Source organism: Akebia trifoliata, chromosome 8 (genome assembly GCF_017979445.1).
Source record: "Akebia trifoliata isolate Shusen 1 chromosome 8, ASM1797944v1, whole genome shotgun sequence".
Lineage (NCBI taxonomy): Eukaryota > Viridiplantae > Streptophyta > Magnoliopsida > Ranunculales > Lardizabalaceae > Akebia > Akebia trifoliata.
The window spans coordinates 28,610,833-28,635,363 of record NC_141382.1 but is presented as its reverse complement, the minus strand read 5'-3'; the positions used below and the strand labels follow the sequence as shown (position 1 = coordinate 28,635,363).

General features: G+C 35.1%; 2 protein-coding genes and 1 long non-coding RNA gene across 3 annotated transcripts; 1 reads left to right on the top strand and 2 right to left on the bottom strand.

Annotated features, from left to right (window-relative positions):
- Nucleotides 1-1,574: 1,574 nt before the first annotated feature.
- LOC147396469 (uncharacterized) lies at nt 1,575-3,932 on the bottom strand. The gene is made up of 3 exons (XR_015180637.1): nt 3,240-3,932; nt 2,560-2,628; nt 1,575-2,187 (listed from the first exon to the last, which is right to left on the bottom strand). It is a non-coding gene; the product is annotated as an uncharacterized LOC147396469 (long non-coding RNA).
- A 596-nt stretch (nt 3,933-4,528) lies between these two features.
- On the top strand, nt 4,529-21,639 carry LOC147396468 (glycosyltransferase family protein). The gene is made up of 12 exons (XM_086450911.1): nt 4,529-4,668; nt 14,980-15,056; nt 15,230-15,305; nt 15,400-15,472; nt 15,566-15,617; nt 15,767-15,828; nt 16,266-16,329; nt 17,936-17,993; nt 18,079-18,165; nt 18,661-18,754; nt 19,181-19,288; nt 21,346-21,639. The coding sequence occupies exons 1-11, from the start codon at nt 4,586-4,588 to the stop codon at nt 19,271-19,273; spliced, it is 819 nt and encodes a 272-aa protein (XP_086307037.1). The 5' UTR covers nt 4,529-4,585; the 3' UTR covers nt 19,274-19,288; nt 21,346-21,639.
- An 800-nt stretch (nt 21,640-22,439) lies between these two features.
- GUN4 (protein GENOMES UNCOUPLED 4) lies at nt 22,440-23,406 on the bottom strand. Its single transcript, XM_086450912.1, has one exon. It carries the CDS (start codon nt 23,323-23,325, stop codon nt 22,534-22,536), a length of 792 nt encoding a protein of 263 aa, XP_086307038.1. The 5' UTR covers nt 23,326-23,406; the 3' UTR covers nt 22,440-22,533.
- Between the last annotated feature and the right edge of the window lie 1,125 nt (nt 23,407-24,531).

Here is a 24,531-nt window from a genome sequence, read left to right as displayed (position 1 = left end):
TAAAAAGAAGAAAAAAACAATAACATTAATCTATGTTACATCTCTCCTGATTAAGTTGGATGCCTTCCTTCATTCCTTCCATTACTCCTAATTAAAAATGAGTGCATAACTTCTTTTTCAAACTTTTCTTCTCTTTTATCATGGATTGGAATCTACCAATTTTATCTTCTGCCTGCCTGAACCATGTTCATCCGCTAGGGATCCTTCTTTGAGCTGTAGCGTGCCTGTTATCAAATCCATATTCTATTTCTACAACATGCACATAAACTTGAATGTCCAAAATTCAAATATTGAGTTTTTTTATTAAAGTATTTTAATTTCCAATTTCTTGTCTAGTTGTTTTAGAATTCTAATTTAGTTATGATAGTGGTGGTTCTATTAATTTCTGCGGCTCACTGTTTTATCATTTTTATTTCCTAACTTCGGGCTTTGGTTCCTTTTAGGGATATCGTGATGCTTGCTGTCTTTTCATGGAGATGCTAGTCGATAGGAAGATATTGACGATCTAGCGGTTAGAATACAAGGTACTGGAGCCGACATAGTGAAGATAGCAACAACTGCCTTGTTCTATTGAAGAATACAAAGGTGCTAGTGCTGGTGCTATTGTTCTATTGACTGGGATGAAGTTTATGTGGACGTTGGTCTTGCGGGTGTAGGTGGTCTGACGGTTATGTGGACATTAATTACATGGTTCAAGGTTCAAACAAAATTTGTTGTAGTTATTTCGATTGAGGTCCAAATATAATTTTGGGCACTTTATTTTGTAAATAAGCAATGTCTTTTATAATTTTAAGAACTCTTTTGATTTATGTTACTACTCTTTTGATCTTGCATGTTCTCACCAAACTAGTTGTATATGTGTGAATTTGGGTGTGGAGTATGTAGGGGTCTTAACCAACCCACACCGAACTCGTTGGTTGTCCAATTATTAATTTTATGATCTAATCCTCATACTCGTGCTCTTTTTGTATTGTTTTACAGATTTTAACTGTTTTATTGAAGGTTCTTTTTTAATGTTTTTCGTGATGAGGAGAGAATTTCAAGAAAAAAATCGTTAAAAAAAAAAAAAGAAGTATTTTATGCGTGGTGTGCCGTTAGCAAAAAATGATTTTTTATTTATTTTCATCTTCTTCTTATATAATTATTTGTAAGTGATACGCTAAAAAATAAAAAAAATTGTTCTTTTTTAATGTTTTTTGTGATGAGAGAATTCCAAGAAAAAAATTGAAAAAAAAAAAAAAAATTTATTTTTATGCGTGGTGTGCCGTTAGCAGAAAATGATTTATTGTGGCGTGTAAACTATAGAATATAAAATTAAGAACTTTGATGTAGCCACGATTAAACTGTGAAAGCCCACAATTTTTATTTTTTATTTTTTTAAAGGTCAATGTTTCCCACAAGTAGACAAAATCCGAGCTCCACTCCTGAGCATGCCTACTTCTGAAAATTTGAATACGGTGATACAACTATACAAAATGTAAAATACTAAAAATAAAAATTGTATGTATACAATACAAAAACTATTTTCGAGATATGCTTAGATCAACACCCGTTACCACTTAAAAATAAAGAAAAATAACAGAAGTAGACAAAAAGTGCACGTCATACCAATTGTTTCATGTTTGATATGAAACAAAACTGTAGGTATATCTTAGAGAGCTGAGTGAAAAAACCCCTTGATGTAAAAATGCAAAGAAAAACTTTGTACGAACCATCGAATTAAAATGATTCAATATCATACAAATAGTTTTGAAGTGCCCAAATATTTTTATTAATAAATTGTGAACATCATCATTGGATCTAGTGCAGGAAGTCCTTCATTGGATCATCATGATGGACCTTCTTCATCCTATATGCTTCCATGTCCTCAGTAGTAACCTGCAGCAGAGTGATAGTAGTTGGAAGAAGAGTAGCACGCACTATGTTATGACATCTTATCTTCAACCCTCGTTGCTGTGGACAGGTGCAGCACTTGTCTGAGGTATCTACAACATGACCCTTCTGAAGTGTGAAAAGATGTCTCTTCCACTCCACCACTTTATGCCCATCGCTTCATAGTTACTAATTTGGAATTTTTGCAGGGCAATTGATCCGGTAGTTTTACCTTCAGAAGCTAGCCAGGTTGTTAAACAGCGTCTTTTGAATTTCATAAGATCATTATCAACTGTGTTGGCCTTCGCGTACTGCCTGTCAAGGTGAGTGTCACGGTCATTGCTCCTGAGAACGTTATTTCTCCATTTCTTATGAGGAAATTCATTTCATTATTTTTATTCAATTAATGGCACAATAATTGAGCAATTGGCATGCTAATTAAGGCTTTGATCATTATCATTATTGGAGCCTTATCGCAAACATTTGGGATTGGCTGAATGAACCATGTTCCTCCATTCAATATCGTATAGATCCATGTCTTCTGTTATTTCAAGTGTTTTCATATATGCTCTCACTACCTCAATCTACTTCCTATTGGGCATTCCCTCGCTTTTTTCAAAACCTCAACTTCCAAAATCATCCCAAGTAACTCACTACCCTTGTGCAAAAAACGAAACAAAAGCATACCTCATCATTCCACGTGACATTGTATTTGTGTTTTCGTTCATCCCTTTCTTCTCTCTTCCTTTCGTCCTCCTGGCCAGACAAAAAAATTTCAGTCTAAACAATTAGAGCTGATAATTAAAACTGGTGCAAGCAACTCCAGCTCAATCAGGCTTTCACCAATCTGAGCCCCCACTGAGTTGGAACTTGGACATGTACAAGATCGAGTTTTAGCTTTAAGAGGACAAAACCATTACTTAATATCAGCCAATTCAAAGTGAAGCATTTGTCTTAGATAACATTAACTTTGGAGTCAGTTAATTTTTTCGACAATTGACAATCATAAAATGGGGCAAAATAAAAACAGGCACAAATGCATTTGATATGAAAAATGTTAGATATATAATTATCAGGACTCGCTAACAGTGCAATCATTAAAGAAATTGGTAAATGCATTTGATATGAAAAATCTTGCAAAATCATATTTGACAAATAGAAATTATTCAAATCATTCAAAAATTGAAGAAAACAGCAATTAGAAGCAATTGCATTTTAATAAACCACAATATTTTATTATTAATAAATAAATCAACTGAAAGAATAAAGGGCAATAAAATGATAGCAATTAAATAATGTTCACCACAGTAGGCATTACAGTTTCTAAGACTTAAAATACACATACAACATCAAAAGGGCATACAAACCTTTGGTGACTTCTCTAAGAGCAATATTAGCCTTCATGAGATCTGTTGCCGCTTCAGCAGCCTAAATTCCAGCTGTGCCTGTGCAGTAGCTATTCCTAATCACTTGTTTGCAGCACTTGTAGCCCCATTGGTGATCTTTCCACCATGAACCCCAAACACTAGTGTGATTATTTATGTAAACATCTTCTTCATATTTGCTCCTGGGAAGCACTGTCTCCACGCATTGAAAAGAGAATGACTAGTGATGTGTAAGATGTGCTTTTATGACTAACCCCAGAATGGTTGATGAGTATTGCAAATGGAGTTGAGCAAAAAAAATAGTAATAGTAAAACTCAAATTCTTATTCTGATGACAGTAATGTTATCAACCCCACTCCCTCTCCCATTCACCCAAAAGGAAAATTTTTTTTGGGGTTGACAGAAGTTCAGAGAAAAGAGAGAAAGAACAAATCAGGGTACTCTGATGTCCTGGAGATTTTATTTTGATTTGTAGCAACGTTTTGTCTTTTTATATAACTAGTGTTCTAATGGATTCAATATGTCCCAGATTGTTGGTGGATCTGAACATACTCTACACTAAGCATAGGTATCATTAAATATAAATATGCATTAACGATCAAACCCAAAAATACTCAGGAATGTAAAATACCCAGATAAAATCAAATTTTTTTATGTAAAAAATTTGGGATCGAAGGTCACCTCTGCGAGTATCAAATTGTTTTATGTTTGGGTTCTTTGAAATCGTCGATCGAGAGAGAGAGAGAGAGAGAGAGAGATCAATGTAGTTGCTCCTTCTTCGCTTTGGGTTCTCTTACCGATTGGAAGAGGGTCGTGCAAATAGAACGATCCTTCTAAATAATCTCGCTAGAGAGAGGAGAGCTGGGTTTTCTGTCTCTATCGAGACAAAGACGAAGGTTTCCTGTTTAAGGGTTCTAGTCGGCGAAGGGTTCGAAGGAAACTCGAGAGAAATTCGTTTAATAGAAACAGAGAGCTCCCACCAAATCGATCGAAAGAGTGGTTCTGTCGAGACGAAGGCAAGATTTTTAGTCGTTCTGTCGAGACGAAGGGTTGGGTTGGGTTTTTCTGTCAAGAGAGAAATGAAGGGTTGGGTAGAAATAGAGAGAAAGTAAAAAAGAAGGAAAAAAATGAAGGAGTTGTTTTAAAATATCTAAAACTCCGTTTCTCATTCGGAATTGACGTCTTACTCCATCTGCACCGTCCTTTTCTCTTCATCCAACGAATCAGAAACATCGTTTTCTTATATGGTTTCGGAGACGTCCGTCGAACCGTCCCCACATATATATATATATATTTTCCAATTTCGTTTTGGCTCTTCTGGATATGTAATGGCGAAATCTCGTTTGAATCTCTTCCAAATCCTTTTGCGTCTATTTATTCTCCAATTCCCCGTCAAGATCTCTGCGATCAGGTAAGCTTAGCTTGTCACCCCAATCGCTGTATCTCTCTCTAAGTGTTTTCAATTTCGAGAATCTCTCAAATATGTGCATCAAACCCTTTGAATCTCAGTTTTCCAGTAAAAAAATAATAAGCTGAAATTTATTAAAATTGATGGATCATTAGAAATTGTTACCCATTAGAGATCATTGCAAAAGATCTCAGCTTTTCCACGATTGTGAATTCAGTCCAATATATGTAGTAAATTGGGATATTAGTCGTACCAATTATTTATTTATTTATTAGAATGGACCCATTATCCCGCATGGTTTCAGGTTTTAGAAATGAAAAAAAGAAAAAGATGTGATCAACTAACCTCTGAACTTGGAATTTTGTATTAAGTTTTTCTAATAATTGTTGAAGAAGTCGTCGTTGATTTATATTTTAGAGTTGTAATACAAATTCGTGTAAAAGTGCAATTCTTATAAATTCATCTTGATCTGTATAGATAGGGTAGGTTTGATATGTGATGTCAATCGATTGGCTAGCTCTCGGATGGGTCATAGTTAAATAATCCATACCAAATGATTAATCATAACATTACCATCGTTCTCGTTATTTTGGATGGTCATAACTCATGACCATCAAATGAATGTGATTGATTGGTTGGTAGGATCATATACGACCAATGAAATTGCTTGCTCTATGAAAAATCCTAGGTCCTGCCTGCCGATTATATAATCTTTGGCGAATTATTATTTTTTGTATGTGTCTGCTAAATGTTACTTGCACAAATGTTCTTACTTGTTACCTTTTAAGAGGTGTTAAGAGGTGATAACAAGCAGTAAATAAGTCCTAGCTGAATATACTCACTTCTAACTGTTTTTTCCTTTATTTGCTTTTTTTTTTTTTCATGTTGTAGGGGGGGTAGGGTTAGGCAGACTTGGGTTTCTAGGACTCCTATCCAAATATATTTTATAAAAATAATATACATGTGAGTATTTATAACCTCCCCAACATCCTCATAAATTACACAATCTATTTTTTTGGGGATCTCAATATGACATAACATGGCAAAAATTGGAAGGAAATCCAAATAGAGAGATTGAAGAGGATTACCTTCAAAGTGGAAAAATGAAATAAAGTAGAGTTCTAGGAAAATCATTGGTACGGACTCCTTCCCCTTAGGACCCAATTTCCAAATTTATTCTCAATAGTGAGTTCAAGATTCAATCGGGTGAGCAATCTTCATGGGACTTTGGGTTCAAGAGGAACTTTGATGATTTGGAAATTCAAGAAGTATCTTGCCTTATTGATTGTATTTTCCAAGTTCATCTTGACTTTTCAGTGGAAGACATTCGACATTGGGAAGTAAGCAAAGATAAGGTATTTTCTGCTAATTCTTCCTCAAGTCGATGTCTCCTACTAGTTCCTCACCCTTTCCAGCCTCCTCCATACGAGGTACAAAAGTTCCATCTAAAAGATTTTGTTCTTCATTTGGTCAATTGCTATTGGAAAAATTCTCATAATGAATAATATCATGCCAAGGGGCAGTCTTTTTGTTAGTTATTCGTTTTCTATGTAAAGCTAGTGGGGAATTGCTCAATCTCATTCTCATTCATTGTTCTTTCTCAAGGGAGATATGAGCCCGTTTTCTATCCTTATTTCGAATTTCTTGGTGCTTCCTGTCTTTTATATTGGAGTTCTTTCGTACTTGGCATTTCGAAAGCCAATTCCTATAAAAAAGCCCATGGTATCTAACCTCTTTTGCCGTTTGTTGGAGCATCTAGTTGGAGCAGAACAATAGGGTCTTCAAAGGAAAGGAGAATATCTTGCACGAGGTTATCATTTTTATATTGGGGCTCATATCAAAGGATTTTAGAGGAGTGTTTTTTGAAGACTTTATTTAAGTGGGATCTTCTTTGTGATGCTTGAATGTATTGTTCGTTTCTATCTCTCCTTTAATTTTTTTTTCCTTTTTTTGTTCTTGTGTTGTAGAACGGCCTCCTTGACTGCATTTTCTCTTTGAATAAAATCTATTTATTTAGAAAAGAGTTAGATGGTTATGTAAAGGTTTGCATCTCTAGCGCTATGTGACCAACTACCTTCCAACATACCAAAAGTAAACCAAAAAAAAAAAAAAAATTCAGAAAAGTGTAGTAGAAGATGAATTGAAGAGAAGATAGAGGAGGAGCATAATATAAAAGAGAAGAAAATGAGAGATTTACCTTGGAATCACACCAAGGGTTTCAATGGCATTACACTTTAGTTTCCAATAATTGGAGAAGTTCTCAAAAGTGATCTACCATTTTACTCAATAAAAAAAATCAATTATGATAATCGTATATATATTTTTAGATTCAAACTTTGATCCTAACATGACTTAAACTTTGACTTTGAGATGCAAATCATGTGTAAAATTGATCTCTTTTCAATATTTTTTCCATAAGTTTCTCAGAACATGTCAAAATTGTAAAATCTGGGATTTGTCGGATAGGTAATAGAATAACCTTTTGAATGACACGAAAATCAATATAATACAACAAGTTTTGACCCCTCAAAATAAGGCCTAAAGAAAAATGACATAAATAGTACTTAGACTCAAATCAAAGTTCTAAAATAACTAAAAAACAACTCAAAACTAATCCCAAAAGAATAAAAGTGATAAAAAATAACTTTGGACCCAAATAATCAACAACCTAAATAATTACAAAATTATCATTTGATTTGTGTCTCAAATTATTGGCCTTGGATGAAAATATTGCTCAAGATCCAGAGTTCAATGGAAAAAATAGTATCCATATTCCTGAGCCCAATTTTTGGGATAAGGTATGGATAATGATGATGACGATATATCTAAGGAGGTCAGAATGTCGCAATGCCATCGAATCGTTCTCATGTCATAGGAAACATATGTAACATGTGCAATACACCAAGGTAACTAACTTTCTTTTGTCCAATTAAAATATATTTTGACATATGGGCACAACGTGGAGCCTAGCTTTTGAGCCAAGATAATGTAGAGGTCGTTAAGATATATTAGCGACCAAGTATCTTGGCTTCGGTGATGATTAGATTAGGTGTAAACCTTAACAATCAGACCTAGAACATGAATAAGAAACGATAAGGCAATGGTTTGAAAACATCCCTGGCCTTCACAAATACAATATTTGAGGAAGGTTTTTGACTAATCAAGTAGCCTAAGACGTCAACACACCATCCACATTTTTTAAAGGAAAAGCACTAACAAACTAGGTTGAATTGTTAGACCAAATGTGTTAAACAAAAAGGTTTCATCATACAAAGAGAAACTAACAGATGAAATGGTGTTGTCAAGCATAAAAGTACTATTAGATCTGGAGGTTCTATCAAACAAGAAATTTGTATTGGAAGGATATGATTAGTGAGACAAGACAATGGAATTTCACTAAGACACGAACCACTTCCAAAGTGGAAGATTGAGATAGTCCACCGATCACTCTTGGGAAATGATGCTGAGTTAGTCCACCAGCACCATGGAACATGGTTCTAATAGAGACGGAGTAGCCTTGTTCCTATAAAAGGAGCAAGATCCTCATATAGAAGTGGTCTGCGTTCTTTCTTCTTACACTCGTGGTTTCTCACTCAATTCTCTCCTCCCAACGTAGGCATGTGATTTACAAGGAGGGGAGGAATATAACCAGATCCAAAGCAATTAGAAGATACCAATAAAAGGTTTGGATTTGAGATGTAAAGAGGCAAGATCAATGGTCAAAACTGATCTTGCGTGTATCTTTTGCCTCCAAACTGTCCCAACTTGAAAACATTATGATTATGGGCATTTTACACCAATATATTGAATTTATAAATTTTGTAAATTATATTTTCTAAGTCCATATATAGTAGGTGTGCTTCCAATGTGTGGCACTCTATACCCTTGTCTAATTCCAAAACACCTAACTTTACTTGCACTCATAGAATCATTTAAAGTCTATCTAACAAGGACACAAACATGCGTGTCAGTGTTTGACAAGGGTATGAAGTTCTGACCAGGTGTCTTCGAGAAACCTAAAATGTTGATAGTTCTGTACTCATTCATTGTACTTTAATATTTTAGTTCTATTAGACTTGTACTTTTTTTTTTTTCTTGAAAAATAAAAGAAAACTTTTTGGTACATTATAACTCAATAAATATATTCCTAATATTATATAATGGTTGTGTTTAAGAACTTAATAAATAATTGTATGGAGGATGGGTTTCAGCAACCCTCTCTTAGAAGTCATTTTTAACAAAAATTCATTAAAATAAAGGGTGACCTATTTGTCTGTCGGGTGTGTCTATGTGCTGTGTCCAACAAGGGCAAAATCCTACAAGTTCCATGTTCTTGTCATATAGTTCAAAGCTAAACTCATTGTAAAACAAGATTAAAGTGGTCTGTTGCTTTCATTTTGGTCAATTCAGATTGGACAAGAGCAATCTCTGTGTCGAAGTTCTTTACAAATCAAAGCCATGATACCAAGTACCATTTTGAGAAGAAACATTTGATTCACTATAAAATAATTTTTTTCCTGCATTAGAGAAATGGTACAACACCCCAAGCACATGGTTTCTCATATGGGTACTTGGTGGATCCTTTTTGGGGTGGGGGAGTGGGGTGGGGGTGGAGGGGAGGTATGTTTTAGGCTACACTTTGTCTACAACTTTATAATATGCTTTAAGGATTTTTAGATTGCTTCTGTAATATAATTTTAATATTACACTGGTAGTTAGATTTTGTTAATTATTATGCAGTAGGTTTATTAATTATTATTCAGTAGGAAATTTTTTTAAGACGGCAACCAGTTCTGGTTTATTGAGCTGAGTGTTCGGTGGTCAAAAAGCATTATTATGTTAATAAGTTGATCTCATCAAGGACGAGGATGTTGAGATGGATGAGTGGAAAGACTAGGAAGATAAAATTATAAATAAACTCATTTTGGTAAATGTAGGCATAGCTCCAATAGGCAATAAATAAGAGTCGGTTGAGATGGTTTGGGCATGTTTAAAGAAATATTCTTGTTGAAGGTACTAAAAGAAAGACCCAAAAGAATGTGAGTTGAGATAAGTCATGTAGGACATCTATCTGATGTAGAACATATTTCTCTTGAGAATAGACTTTTAATGGCTGAATCAACCCGCCTAGATCTGACCGATTTGACTCAGTTTGACTGAGTTGACACATTTCAACTGAGTCAACTCGGTTTATCCATGTTGGGTCCATACGCGACCCAAATTTATTTTAGTCACATGTCTTTAGTTTAGTTTAATTTTAAGTATTTTAGAATTGTTTAGTTTGTTTCTGTTTCAACTTTCGGAAGTTTTTATTTTGTTTCATTCTTAATTTGTTTTCTAATATCTAATTCATTTTTATTCTTTAGGCAATAATTAGAAGTGCTTAGAAGTGTTCAAATTGAGTTATAATAGGTTTAGAAAGTTAGTATTATGTTATAAATAGGTTAGGAAAGTTACGTTTTTTCCATTTTAGAAGGCTTCTAAGTTGTTATGATGAAGTTATCTATATAAGGAGCTTCAAAAACGAAATTCAATCAATTAAAAAATATCAATACAGTTCTCTTTTTTCTCTTAGTTACTTTCTAGTTCTTTGCTTTATCTTCTTCAAGCTATTGCTTGTTTATCAATTGAATTTATTCATTCAATTGATTTTGTGTGTTCCACTAAACACACTATTTTAATTTCTTTCGAATCTATTGATTCACACACTTCCACTACGTCAAGTGGTATCAGAGCTCCTGATATGATCCACAAAAGATGGTTCGTGGAGGTGATTTTGTCACAAAATCTTATCTAGAAGTTCAATTTGAAGCCAAATTTGCATCCTAATTCGAAATCCAATTTGCAGTCCAATTTGAGAAGTTTGAAGAAAAAATCAATAACAAAATTATGGCTAAGATCGAGTCCCTTGTTCAAGGCATGCTTCTCAACACCATTGAGAAGGAGAAAGTTAAGAAATTAGAGATGAAGACCCCAAGGATTCTTACTATCCCTCCCTCAATTCCTCTCATAATTCAGCCCCTAGAAACTCTTCTAGAGATGCCAAATTCTCTCAAAACCAGAACCCTGCCCAGATATTGATTTGACACAAATTGCATTACTCTTTACACCTCATACGACCCTCGTTCAACCTTCTAGCCATGTTTCACCACTCTTATACCCTTAAAATCAAATCTTTCACCTCGAACAATTACATATTAGCAGTCCCCATAACGTGTGTCTCATAACCCTAACCCTGCAAATACCCTTCAAAACCCATCAAACAACTTCAATGACCCTTCAAGGACATAACAGCCCCTTATGTGGATTACATGGATAAATTGAATCCTTATACTACCCCCCTCCCACACACACATACACACTTAACATCCGTATCTTGACCATGATAGACTTCCTCCTAAAACTTCCCATACTCACCTACCCCCATTTCGCGATCCTAATGCAAAACGAGGCCATTATCCCCTACGCACAAATAAGCTTTTCCACAATTTTGAGGAGGCTGAACACTTGTTCATGCATAATCCACCCCCACATCATCGCTACAATGGATAGCAAGAGAGGTCTTTTGAATATAGGCTTAAGGTGGACATTCCTACCTTCAATGGGCTCTTGCGCATTGAAGATTTCCTTGATTGTATCTCCAATGTTGAAAGGTTCTTCGATTACAAGGGAATTTTAGAGGATAAGAAGGTCAAACTTGTGGCTTTTAAGCTAATCAGGTTAGTATCATCTTGGTCGGACCATTTCCAATGGGATTGACAACGTCAAGGCTTCAGGCCAGTGCAATCATGACCAACGATGAAACAATTGCTTAAGCAAAGGTACTTACCCTCGGATTATGTCCAAACATTCTTTATTAACCTACAAAATTGTAAGTAAGGCTTCCAAAGTGTTCAAGAGTATGTGGATGAATTCTCATGGCTTCTTTCAAGGAATGAGTTAAATGAGAATGAAGACCAAATTATTGGTCGTTTTTTGAATGGACTTTATAGAAATATCCAAAAGAAATTGGTTACTCACTAGTATACTTCTCTTCATGCCATCATCAACAATGCATTGAAGGTGGAGTCTTTCATGACTGAACACACGTCCTTTTCTAAGCCTTCCTACACCAATAATCGTCAAGTTAACTACCCCATTTGCTCCTTCCTCTTACGACACTTATGCAACTTGAAATCAACCCCAACATGATCCATCTACACATACCATTTCCTCCCAACCTCTATGTACACCTGTCCACTAGTCAGCACAACCATCTCCGCCCCTTAATAACCACAACTCCACACCCCCCTAATAATCACAACTCCACCCAAAGCAAAACAAATGTTTTAAGTGTGGAAAGAAGAATTTTAGAAGAGAAACGTTAAGGCTCATAATGAGAGCTTGGCATATATTTATAATTAATAATCAGGGAATAGACATAAATGCCTTTACAAAGAAAATAAGAAATAAAATGAAATAAGCTAATATTAGTCAAACTAGAACTGACTATTCTAATATTTTCAATACTCCTCCTCAAGCTGGGGCAAATATATCAACTAGGCTTAGCTTGGCAAGGTGAGACTTAGTGACAGAAGGTCCAACAGACTTTGTAAGCATATTGGCTAGTTGATCTTAAGAAGGAACAAAGACTGTCTCAAGTGTACCAGATTGAACTTTCTCCCTGAGAAAGTGAAGATCAACCTTGATGTGCTTAGTCCTTTCGTGAAGGACTGAGTCAGATGCAAGCATGATAGTAGACTTGTTGTCACAGAACAGCGAGGAGGAACCAGAAATAGGAAATCCTAACTCTGTCAGTAAAGATCTAAGCCAAAGAAGCTCACATGTGCCAAGAGCCATAGTACGATACTCAGCTTCAGCAGACGAACGAGAAATCATACTTTGTTTCTTACTTTTTCACGAAATAAGGTTACCACCATAGAAAACACAAAAATCAAAAGTAGATCTCCTATCTGTAAGAGAATCCACATAATCAGCATCAGTGAAACAGGATAAATGTGGCTGAGTGGTAAATGAATAAAATAGGCCTAGACCAGGACGAGACTTCAAGTAGCGAAGGATACGATACATAGCGTCAAGATGAGAGGTACGCGGAGCATGCATAAATTGACTGACTACACTAACACAATAACACAAGGTTTGATAGCAAAGAGAAACCCTAATGTAAGGCAAAAATCATAGCGCAAAACTCTATTGCAGCATGTGAAGAGCTAATAAAGTCTCTATTGCAACATGTAATTAAGAGAATATAAATCAAAAAAGAAAAGAAACCCCGAAGGGGAGAAACTCCAGATGAGGCTACTGCTAGGTGAATTCGGTTAGTGTAGTGGGATTAATGAGAAAAAAAGAGTTTGGAGGAGAAACGAAGATGGAGGATCAAAGGTTTTTCTGCTTTGATACCAAGAAGAATTTTAGAAGAGAAAGGTCAAGTCTCATAATGAAAGCTTGGCATATATTTATAATCAATAGTAAGGGAATGGGCATAAATGCCCTTACAAAGAAAATAAGAAATAAAACAAAATAAACTAATATTAGTCAAATCAGAACTGACTATTCTAATATTTTCAATATGGAAAGCCTGGTCACACCTCTAATTTTTGTCGAAGTAAGCAAGTTTTAGCCGCAAACATTGATGGTGATAGTTGGGACGATGACCATGTGGAAGTTGATGAAGCTAAAATCTATGAGACCTACGAGGAAGAAGAAGGCGAACATTTTAGTTGCGTTATTTGCAATCTCTTATTAGTGTAACATGTTGATCCTCCCACAAGACATAGTTTGTTCCGCACCACTTACAAAGTTCAAGGCAAGTTGTATCAATTAATTATTGATAGTGGGGGTAGCGAGAACTTCATCTCATGGCACATGGTAGAATCTCCCAAGCTTCCAACAACTCCACACCCTAGACCTTATTCGATAGGTTGGGTTGATGATGAATACTCCAAGCAAGTCACTCACCAATGCAACATTGCATTCAACATAGGTGCATACAAAGATCAGATTTTATGTGATATTGTCCCGTTGGGCGCTTACCACATACTTTTAGGTTGACCTTGGCTCCACGACAATGATGTCGCATACAATGGAAAAGCCAACACCTACTTCTTCATGCGCAACAAAGTGAAAGTTGTTTTACATCCTTCATACGCCAAATCAAAGCCTTCTCAACAAGCCAAATACAAGCATGCTGCCAACAAGCATAGGCGTTTCAATGTGAAGGATATCTTTCCTTACTATCCCAACGATGGAGTTTCTTTATCTGTGCCGAACTCGGGGACAAGTTCTCTTTAAGAACGGGGGCCTAATGTATAAAATATTGCTCTTGAGAATAGATTTTTCATGGCTGAATCAACTCACCCTAATCTGATTGAGTTGACTCAGTTTGATCGAGCCAACACAATTTGACTGAGTCAAGTCATTTTGACCAGTCTGGTTTGGGTTGACAAGGTTGGGTCCAGATTTAACCCAAATTTATTTTAGTCATATATCTTTAGTTTAGTTCAATTTTAAGTATTTTAGAGGTGTTTAGTTAGTTTTTGTTTCAACTCTAGGAAGTTTCTATGTTGTTTAATTTCTAATTTGTTTTCTAGTTTCTATTTTGTTTTAATTCGTTTTTATTCTTTAGGCTATAATTAGAAGTGCTTAGAAGTATTCAAATTGAGTTATAATAGGTAAAGTTGGTATTATGTTATAGATAGGTTAGGAAAGTTACTTTTTAGTATTTTAGAAGGTTTCTACGTTGTTATGATGAAGTTATCTATATAAGGAGTTTCAAAAGTGAAATTCAATCAATTGAAACATATCAATACAATTCTCTTTTATCTCTTAGTTGTTTTCTAGTTCTTTGCTTTAGTTTCTTCAAGCTATTGCTTGTTTATCCATTGCATCTATTGATTCAAATTGATTTGTGTGTTCCATTGAACACAATATCTTAATTCCTTTGGAATCTATTGATTCACATGCTTCAGCTACGTTAGATAGTTAAGGGGGAAATGAAGACACTTTCAATAACAAAAGTTATGGCCTTGGATGGAGTGGAATGGAGGAACAAGATTCGTTTGAGCGACCTCAAATCCATGACATAAGGCTTTGATGATGATAATTCAGCATGAAAAGCTGATGTTCTTTAAAAATTGTAAAGAGTCATTCCTATTTTAGTAATTTAAATAAAGCTCTTAAAATCTTTAACGCTCTAAACATGGATGGAACACCTGAATTTGGACCCTTTCCTCCATTTGGATGCTTTTAATGAAACTTCAGTTATAATTGTTAGCAGCATATGTTGAAATTTGTTATTTCACTTTTACATTTTAGGAAGGACATCAGCCTTCAAGAAAAACAGATTTGCAAAAATACCGTTCAAGGAAGATATCTACTATCTGATGACAATGGTATGGCAATGTTCTCTCAACTTTAATTTTCCTCATTATAATGCATACCTACTTATAATGCATAGAGTAGAATTCACAACTACTACTTTTTCCTCAAGGTTGCTAATTATTATCCTGATGTATTATTGATTATAATCCCGTCAAAATTTTCATATACAACACTTGTGTTGCAGGCCATGTATGTGAGGCTCTATCAGTAGATCCCTGGTCTCGCTGCTGCCCTGGAAATGGAGAGAAGTTCTCTTGTCAGTGAGTTTTTCTTTTAAAACACCATGTTTGTGAAATGTTCAACTTGAGCAGAAATGATAAACATATTTGAGATATTTTCTTTTCTTGCTTGCAGAGGATGCAACCTTGTTTCACAATGCTGCAACTCATACGAATATTGTGTTTCGTGCTGCCTAAATCCAGCTCTGGTACTCTCTAAACAACTATTATTTTTGAAATTTTGAATTATACCATCTTGAAAAGAGAACTTTATGCTTTACCACACCGAATTTCTTCGGCAGACACAGAAAGAGTTGGCACTGAAGCTTAAGATAGCCAAGCCAGTAACTGCAGGTGATCTTCTAGTCTGACAGGTCCTGTTTGGAGAGGAGTTTAGTGAAATGGATTCCCATTCTCTAGAAACCATAGGTTTCATCTTGAGAATAATATTCATTGTTCTGACACTAATTCATAGTGTTGTGTCTATCTCCATCTAATTACAGGGACTTATGCAAGCGTTTTTGATTTCTGTGCTGGGAGGTGCCGTCATAATTCTGAAAGTGTGGTATGTAATTGTCCCATGGGTCTTGTTATTGTTTCTCCTTGATGATGGTCCCTACCATTCTTCAAGTTTTGGAAATGCTGTTTTAAGCATGTTTAATTTAGTGAACTTTGAAGGAAATTTTGTGAAGGGTATTATTTGGAATTATATTGGGATTTTTTCTGTTTGGGAACAGATGTCGAAGCACTAATGGTACGTTAATATAATAAAATGTGAATGCAAGATGTCGTATGTGGTACTAATGATGTCCTAAACCTTTATGTGACGTCAATATTCACATATCAAATCACTTGCATTTATGTGGTATTTTAATAAATTACCATCAGGGATACGGCATTGTTTTACTTCAATTTATAGTCTTATTTTATGATGCATGAAATGTCAGTTCATCTCATTTCAAATTTTCAATATTAGTATCTTAGACAAAGCTGAACATTCAGGTTCATGAGAATGCTTATATTAGCGATTTCCATCACTGCTTTTCTCTGCCATCAAATGCATCAGGTGAGTCAGCATGAGATTTCCTTCTCTTTAAGAAGTATGGTTTAATTAATGCATTGAAACTTCTGCTGTCTGCTAATTGTTTGAACAATGAAAAACCTCCTGGAAATATTTCAATTGTTATGACTTCTAGTTGTGGATACACTCACACTGTGACTTTGCTTCCAATACAATATTTATTCTGGCATTCACACTGGTTATAATTTAGAAAATATGTGAAAAAAAGAAGAAATTGTTCAAATAGAAGGTTTTTGTCTGAGGTAATGTGTGTCCTATTTTGAGAACTTTTTCCCAAATTGCATTGTATCTATTACTTTAAACATTTGTTGAATGTGCAGGAAAATGTTTGGGAAAACAATTTCCTTAGAAAAATTCAATTCACTGCACACCACCCATTTGATTGTGCATTTTTGCAGGAAAATTTTTCCCACTAAGGGGGAAGGTATTTGCTGAGCAGACTCTCTGGGAAAATAATTTTCTCGCCGGGATGGAATATTTTATCCTAATTTTCTCATATTTACCACCACCTCCAAAATTAAAAAAACAAACTCCTTTTTGACATTTTTCTATGTGCATCATAACACTGACATCCACTCTCTTGGGAAACCATTTTTCCTGGGAAAATGTTCCCAGGAAATCTTACACCTAAAATTTATTTAAAATGAAATGCTAGACATTTATTTAAGTTATTATTATTTTTTAATTATATTGATTAGTTCATTTATATATGGATACACAAAATTCATACAACATAACAATGTATGAATGATAGATAAAATCTATAGAAAATGATTCAAGTAAGACTATCATATTAAGTATGTTGGGGTGCCAGAACATATTTTAAACTAATTCACTTGATCTCTGTGGAAATCATTTGAATTTTTATTTATCGCTAGTGAAGTACTCTCGTCTTTTGGCCATTGCTACTTCCATAAACTTTCTTTTTTCCAAAAAAGAAATGTGAGCTTCTATGGCCACACCAACTTTTGCTAACAGCACCTCAAGAGGTGTGTTAATTCTTTGGTGATTTACATATGAATTGTGTGTTGTTAGCAAAAGTTGGTGTGTTATACAATCTCTCTTAAAAAATTCCAAGAAAATGAGAAAACCAGAAAAGGAAAAGTATTATAGGAGTAAAATAGGCAATAATAGAGTTATTAGCTACATTTCCAACTACAAAATGATCCCAATTACATTCAAAACTCTCAGGTTTTGTATTTTGACGCTCCTTCAAAATAATAGATTAGGCAATAAAGATAATCCTGAACAGCTCTGCATACCGATCCATTGCAGTCTACAAAACCCAGGTAAAACTCCTCCTTGAGACCCCAAAACATAAAAATGAGAGACTCTTCCACAGTACCTTTCTTCTCACATAAACCCACGACTTGGCTAATCACACAAGACATCCCCAGTATCTTTTTCAAGACGGTGCATCTTTATTATATAATAATAATTGTAGCATTCATATTCTTATTTATTTCTTGTTTTTCCTGTCTTTCTAGAATTCATTCCAACTAAAAACCAAAGCTTTTTTGCTTCCTGATTATGTCACTTCTAATTGTTGAGGCTCATAATTGTTATAAGTTTGGAACACTCACTACTGCAGGGGCCACAGATACCCATTCAGAGGCAAGGTTATCTGGAATCAATGTTGTTATTGGAAGGTGAGAGGTCATGAAATTTATTTAAGTTTCTTGGTTTTACTATCTAAACCATATTTTTATAAATTTTCCATGGCACGGGAAACAGACAAGGAGAGTCTTGCGATTCTGTTTGCAAGTCAAAGGGTCAATCATGTGTTCCCAACAAGCTCGTGGTGCTCAATAAATGTGAACTGTAAGCTTTATAAATCTAACAAACATTTACTGTTTTCTATCCTGTTTTTTCCCCGAGAAATAGTGAAATTTAAACGTCATTATATTGTTCGCTTTCTGTTCATTGATTTAATTTTCAACAAAATAGGAATATTTTTCTTCAGGTCATTAAATTTAAGCTATATAGCCAAAATATTAACAATTTGTAAAAAAGCAGGCTTACGCTGGATTTATTCTATTAGTCACCATCTGTATTTAACCGGTTAGAAGAAAGCATAGGAAAATTTTCTGTAACTTCCATGCGATTAACCTTCCTAGCATAGCTATGTTACCATTTCCAAGTCTTTGGATGAAATAGTTTTGTAAAACTGGAACGAAATGAGGATGGATACTGGGATCATATCGCCCATAAGTATTAGGATATTTCTAGTTTAGACTTTTGGAAATGCATTCTTAATATTTCCATTTCCCCTAATAATGTTTTTTTTTGGGTGGGTGATACTTTCTTTCTAAATAGTATGCAGAAATATATGAGCTGCAAAGGGGAATGCTTGGCCAGCATCGGTGCAGATCAACCTGCAGAAGTTGTTGAGGATGCTCCTAGACATTTGGTAAAAATCTCTTCATTCTCTTTTAAACTTCTGTAGTTAACACTAGTGCTATAAAAGTTAAAACTGCAAACAATACCAAAATAATTCAGAATGGATACAATCTTTTATTAACTTAGTGATAATGTAGGGTATCCCAAATCCATTTTACAGCACTGTTGAAGGATTGTGGTAGTCGTCCATATGAGCTATTCTTGTGGAAGTTCATGGTGCATTTTATTCTCACTGATTTTGAATTCCTCTCAGGATTGTTTTTCAAAGAGCAAGTCTATGTTCTTGGGCTTTTTTTTTGTCTGTTTTTGTTTTAGTTTTGTTGGCAATTTGTATTGCCACTTGCTTTATCATTTATCATGAGTAACAAAGACGCATTGATAGAAACACCTATATAGCATCAATCCTGAGTGACATTTGCTTGCCTTTGATTTTCAGATTCCAGGAGCATGCTTGTATACTCGAACACAGAACATGCTTTCATGTGATGGTTCACATCGTCATACAAGGAGACTTTGCCCCTGTGCATAATACATTTGCTTTATTGTGAGTTGTTCTTTCCTTCTACATTCAAAATCATTGTTGAATTAAGTATCAGTTTCTTAAAAAACATCATTTTAATGTCAAAATGTGTTATTCTAGCTAATTGAGCCATTATAAAACCAAATTTAACTTTCTTCAAAATCATTATTATTATTATTTTTTTTTCTAACTATTACATACAACTCTATTTATATGCATTCATCTCTGTATCTATTGGCTAAACGAATGGGTGCATGGGTGTGTGGTTCAGCTAGTTTTGGCCTTTTTCATCCTTATTGGACATTTAGGGCTAAATTGTGAAGATGACTATTACCTTCCAACTGCTACTTCTACTTCTTTTTGTCCATGCATGACCACTATCAGATAATTAGTGATCAGATATTTCTAACTGTCAATTAGTTGCTTGACTCTGAACGTTCATTTATTTAGAGTCATGGTATTACATAGAACAACCTATATTTAATTTTCCCTATAAAAAACTTAGCTAAAGAAGAAAAAAAGAAGGGAAAATTTCTTAAAGGACCATGGTGGAGGGCATTCTTTCTAATTAGTTCTTAAGTTTTAGTGCCTTTCTTAATAGTCCATTTAGTAAAACTTTTCTTTCTAATCAGTCCTTGAACCGCATTTCCCATGTTTCTAACGATTGAATGCCCTAACCGTTCGAAGTCATCATTTTCATCCAACGAAATTGGATTTTGGCTTCCCAATTGAGTTTCAGAGACTCCATTCCGTCGGAAATGATTTAAGAAATCATTTTCAAGCATTTTGAAGAAGTACATAAAAAGCTAGATTTTTTTTCACTTTTTTCTTCTTTTATGGATGAAAATTGATCAAGGATGGTTCTTTTGGTTTGAAATCATCTAGACAAGTTGTTATGTTAAGTTTCTAGTTGATCTTTCCATGTATTTTTGTTGGAAAAACTCGAGAAACGACAATGGGTGGGTTTTTACCAGTGTTGAGTTCACCACTTTTTATTGTCGAGCTCGACAATTTTTTTTTTTTTAAACTGTCGAATTCAACAATAAAAATGTCGAACTCGACAATGAAAAGTGGTGGTGAGCTTGGTAAAAAATAAAATGTGGTGAGTTCAACAATAAATAAAAAGTGGTGAGCTTGCCAATAATGAGGGGCCGTTAAGAAATAAAAAGTTTACTAAATGACTATGAAGCTACTGCTCAAAACTTAGGGACTATTTAGAAAGAAACACCTCCATCAGGGTCCTTTAAGTAATTTTCAAAAAAATGAAAAAAGAAAAAGAAAAAAAAGAAAAGATTTCCTTTTTTAACTCCAATTTACTGGCAACCATATTTAATCAATGGGTTTTGGCTGTTTCGGATTAGGGCCAGCTTCTAGTTGAATGTATAAAATGAAAGATTTTTATTGATTCAAGAAATTAACTGATAAAATGTCTTTCTTCATTTGCTTTGTTTCTCTTTGGAAAATTCTCACCATAGACAACATTATGTTTAGGGGGATGTCTTTGGTTAATTATTGTTTTTTGTACAAATCTAGTGGGGAATATATTGATCATATTCTTATTCATTACTCTTTTTTGAGAAGGTTGTACTCATTTTCTGTCATTATTCGATTCGTGTGGTGTTTGCCATCATCAATTTTAGATTTGTTTCAAAGTTGGCACTTCAGAGCAAGTTCTCATAATGAAGGAATCCTTTGGTCTTTAACTCCTTTTGCCGTTTATTGAGGGATCTGCTCAGAGTGGAACAAGAGGATTTTCAATGGGAAGGAAATTCCCTTCACAAATTTCTTTTGTCCATTTTGTGGTTTTTCTTTTCTTGGAGCAAGATCATCAAAGAGTTTAGAAGAGTCTACTTTTTAGACTTTTTATTTAAGTGAGATTTATGCTATGTGAAGCTCGAGGGTTCTGCGTCCCCCCCTTCCTTCATATTTTTGTTTTCTTCTTTGAAGACTTTTTTTCTGTTTTAGTTGGTTGGCCTTCTTGGCCACTATCTCTATTCTCTTCCTTTTAATAAAATTATATCCAACAAAATAAAAAAAAGACCTGAATAACCAACTCTGTTTTACAATCCATTGATGTGCAGGAAACTTTCCACTAAGATTGGAATGCCAGACATGGAGGACTTTCTTTCTCATTCATTTTATTATTGTGGCGATAGTTGGATGCCTAGAAGAAATTCTTTACATTTCGGAAAACTTTCTTGTAATTTAACTACTTGTGTTGAGTGATTTATGCTCTATCTAACCAAAACAATATGATAAGGGACTGATTAGTTGTATCTCTGCACTCCATATGTAGGATTGCTCTTACTAAATACAAAATGGAAAAAAGAAAAAAAAAAGAAGGAAAGAGAGATTGCACTTCTTGATTGACCAAAGCCTTTGATTGGTGGCGTTGTAGTCTTTCTTTCTTCATCATCGTTCACGGGCCCTGGTCATAATCTTCTTTTTCATCTCCCGTATAGATTGCACTCCATATGTATGACTTCAAGAGAGTTTGAGCATAAAATGATGAAGTGGGTTTAATGAGATGCAAAGAATATTCCCCCCAAGGGGCCATCGACAGGAATTTATCCCAGAAATCACATGGTGTGCCCCAGGGACAGGTAAATAAAGAAAATATGAACTATTTTTCGATTTAAGTACAACTGGCAACTTGAGATTTGCAAGTAATAGGTCCCATAGGATAAAGGGTAGGGGGAAGCAACTCCTCTTCATCTCTTTAAGTTACCTGGATATTTTATGTCATGGGCACATCATTTACACTAAAAAAGATGGAAGTGTTTTGACATTGGTACCAAGTTCTCAAATGTTTGGTTAACCCTATATTCTAAACTTAGGGTCTCCTGAGGGCAAAATAAATGACTTCCTGCTATTGCTATGGCAACATAAATCACAATTATAATGATAATAATATCTTTAAATCCCAATATAAACTAAATTACACAATCCCTTGCCTTCCTCTTCCCCTTCCCCTTCCCTTCAAATGATACTTACATTTAACTTTACAACAAAAAGCTAAATTTTTTTTTAATCCCCACAGTTCTAGCATGTCCTCTTATTGGTCACAAGCTTTTAGATTACAATCAAAAAGTGAGAAAACCCAACAGCCCATTACCCTTGAAAATTTAAAAGGGGGAACAAAAAAAAAAAAAAAAAAAGAGTAGAGAAAGAAACAGAATTCAAAGTGAGAACCAAATTCATTCAATCACTGCCAATGCACATAAAAACCCAAACCCAAATCCTTTTATTCTGTTTGGGGGATATATAAGTCAAAAGCTGTAATCTGTTTTGAAGAGTTTCTTGCTGAAGGGTTTATTAGAGCTTTGTCTTAATTCCTCCAATCCAACTTCACTCCCCTTGTCTTGTGCCTCTTCATTATCTTCCACAGATTGAAAAGCAGGGTGAGTTAGAATGTTTTTGAGGAGTTGGGTTCCTCTTAGAGCATTTGTTAAGGGAAGGTGACCTTCAGGTGTGTCATCTTTCAACTCCCAAATGAACTCAGTAGGAAAAGACCTGTAATTAAACTGTTCAATCTCAGTGTCAAGCTTCTTCATCCACCCAACCTTCATGAAAAACTTGGTGAAATCTGTGTTGGCTCTTTCCCATATTCTCTTCTGAACACTATATCCGAATTTATTATCACTGTATTGTCGCCAGAGCTTGTCAATGGTCTGGAGGTCGGATTCGGAGATGAATTGTACTTCTGAGAAGAAGACGTATCCACGCTTTTGAGCGGCCTCGCCTGCAAGGAAGATAATGAGACGGCGAGTCACTTCGTCGGCTTGACGGAAATCTTTGGAAGTTAAGTGCTGTTGGAGGAGGTCAAAGGAGAGTGTTGGGGGAGTTGGTGTGGTGGTGGTGGTGGTGGCAGTGCTCGAAGTGTTGGAGGAAAGAATGAAATGAGTGGGGGTGGAGGAGACTTTGAGAGAGAGTGAAGGAGAAGTGGTGGTGGTTGGTTTGAGGAAGAGAGAAGAGGAACAAGAGGTGTCTGAGGAGGAGTTGTGGGTCCTGAGTAGAGGGTGATGGTGGTGGAGGGACTGAAGAGAGGTGGTGGTTGCCATTGAGAGAGAGAGAGAGAGAGAGAGAGAGTTGTATTGTATTGTGTTGTGGTTGTGTTGTGGACATGGGAGATAAGGAATGAGTGAATTGAGGGGAGGTCATCTTGACAAATAGAGGGAAGGATTTTCATTGGCCACATGTGGCTAAGGCTAGATCTTCTCTTTCTCTCTCTTTTCTAAATGAAGTATATCCTCTCGATACGAGTCGCTCTTGTAAGAGATGAAAAAGAATTTGATACAGCTATTATCATCAAAAGTTTGATACAGACACCCACCCAAAATGCCAGATGGCCTATTATTTCGGATCAATGGGCCCATCCTTTGGCTATCTGTTGGATTTGAGTATTTATCATCATTGGTTAGACCTACAAATATAAAAAAAAAATTTAATTCATGTTTGGTGATTTATATGCATTTGATATTAATAAAAGTTTCAATTACAAATATGTAAGTCATTAAGCCGGCTAAGTGCTGATTATGTAGCATTGGTCTTAGTCTTTACTATATATGATGATAGAAGGAGTCTTTACTGTAATAATAAGTGAAGGTGGACTACATGTGGTTAGCACCCAAATATGGCACAGAACCATGGATGCTTTTCCTCAAGATACATGTGAAAAGCATCTATGGTACCATGCACTCCACGACGCCAACTTAGTGTCCTCCACAATCACTCTAATGGCGGGTGTGGTTGATATTTTTTGTCAGGCATCAGTGGATGACATGTGGCACCTAGGATTCGTTAAGTCCTATAAATCTGACTCATCTCATATGAGTCCCAGTGGTTGGACAAATTCAATTGACTTAGATGCTTGGATAGTTGGGGGATGACAATGTATCAGGATTATGTGGTAGAATGAATATTACGATCTACCCAAATCCTTATAAATCAGGGATTTGGTGTCATAAAAAGCAGCTGGATCTCTACTTGAGAAAAATCCCTAAAAGAAGGACTGAATAAGGAAAGAATCGTGATTATATTTATTTCTAATCAAGATTCATTTATTAAAATGGATAAGGATCACATTAAAAGAGAAGATCCATGAGTTTTCCTCTATAAATATTAGGGGTGCATCTTAATGTTTGAAGATGGAAGAAAATTGATTTTGAAGGAGTTTTGTCCAGCTAGAAGAGGTGTTTGTGGCTCACTTCATCCACAACAAGAACTTATTGCAATCATCAATCTCAACATTTCAATGTCAATCATCA

Coding starts and splice junctions, on each gene's coding strand:
- LOC147396468 (XM_086450911.1), top strand. CDS start 4,586: ATGGCGAAATCTCGTTTGAATCTCTTCCAAATCCTTTTGCGTCTATTT. Junction 15,618..15,766: donor AGCCAAGCCAGTAACTGCAG/GTGATCTTCTAG, acceptor ATCTAATTACAG/GGACTTATGCAAGCGTTTTT. Junction 18,166..18,660: donor GTGCTCAATAAATGTGAACT/GTAAGCTTTATA, acceptor CTTTCTAAATAG/TATGCAGAAATATATGAGCT.
- GUN4 (XM_086450912.1), bottom strand. CDS start 23,325: ATGGCAACCACCACCTCTCTTCAGTCCCTCCACCACCATCACCCTCTA.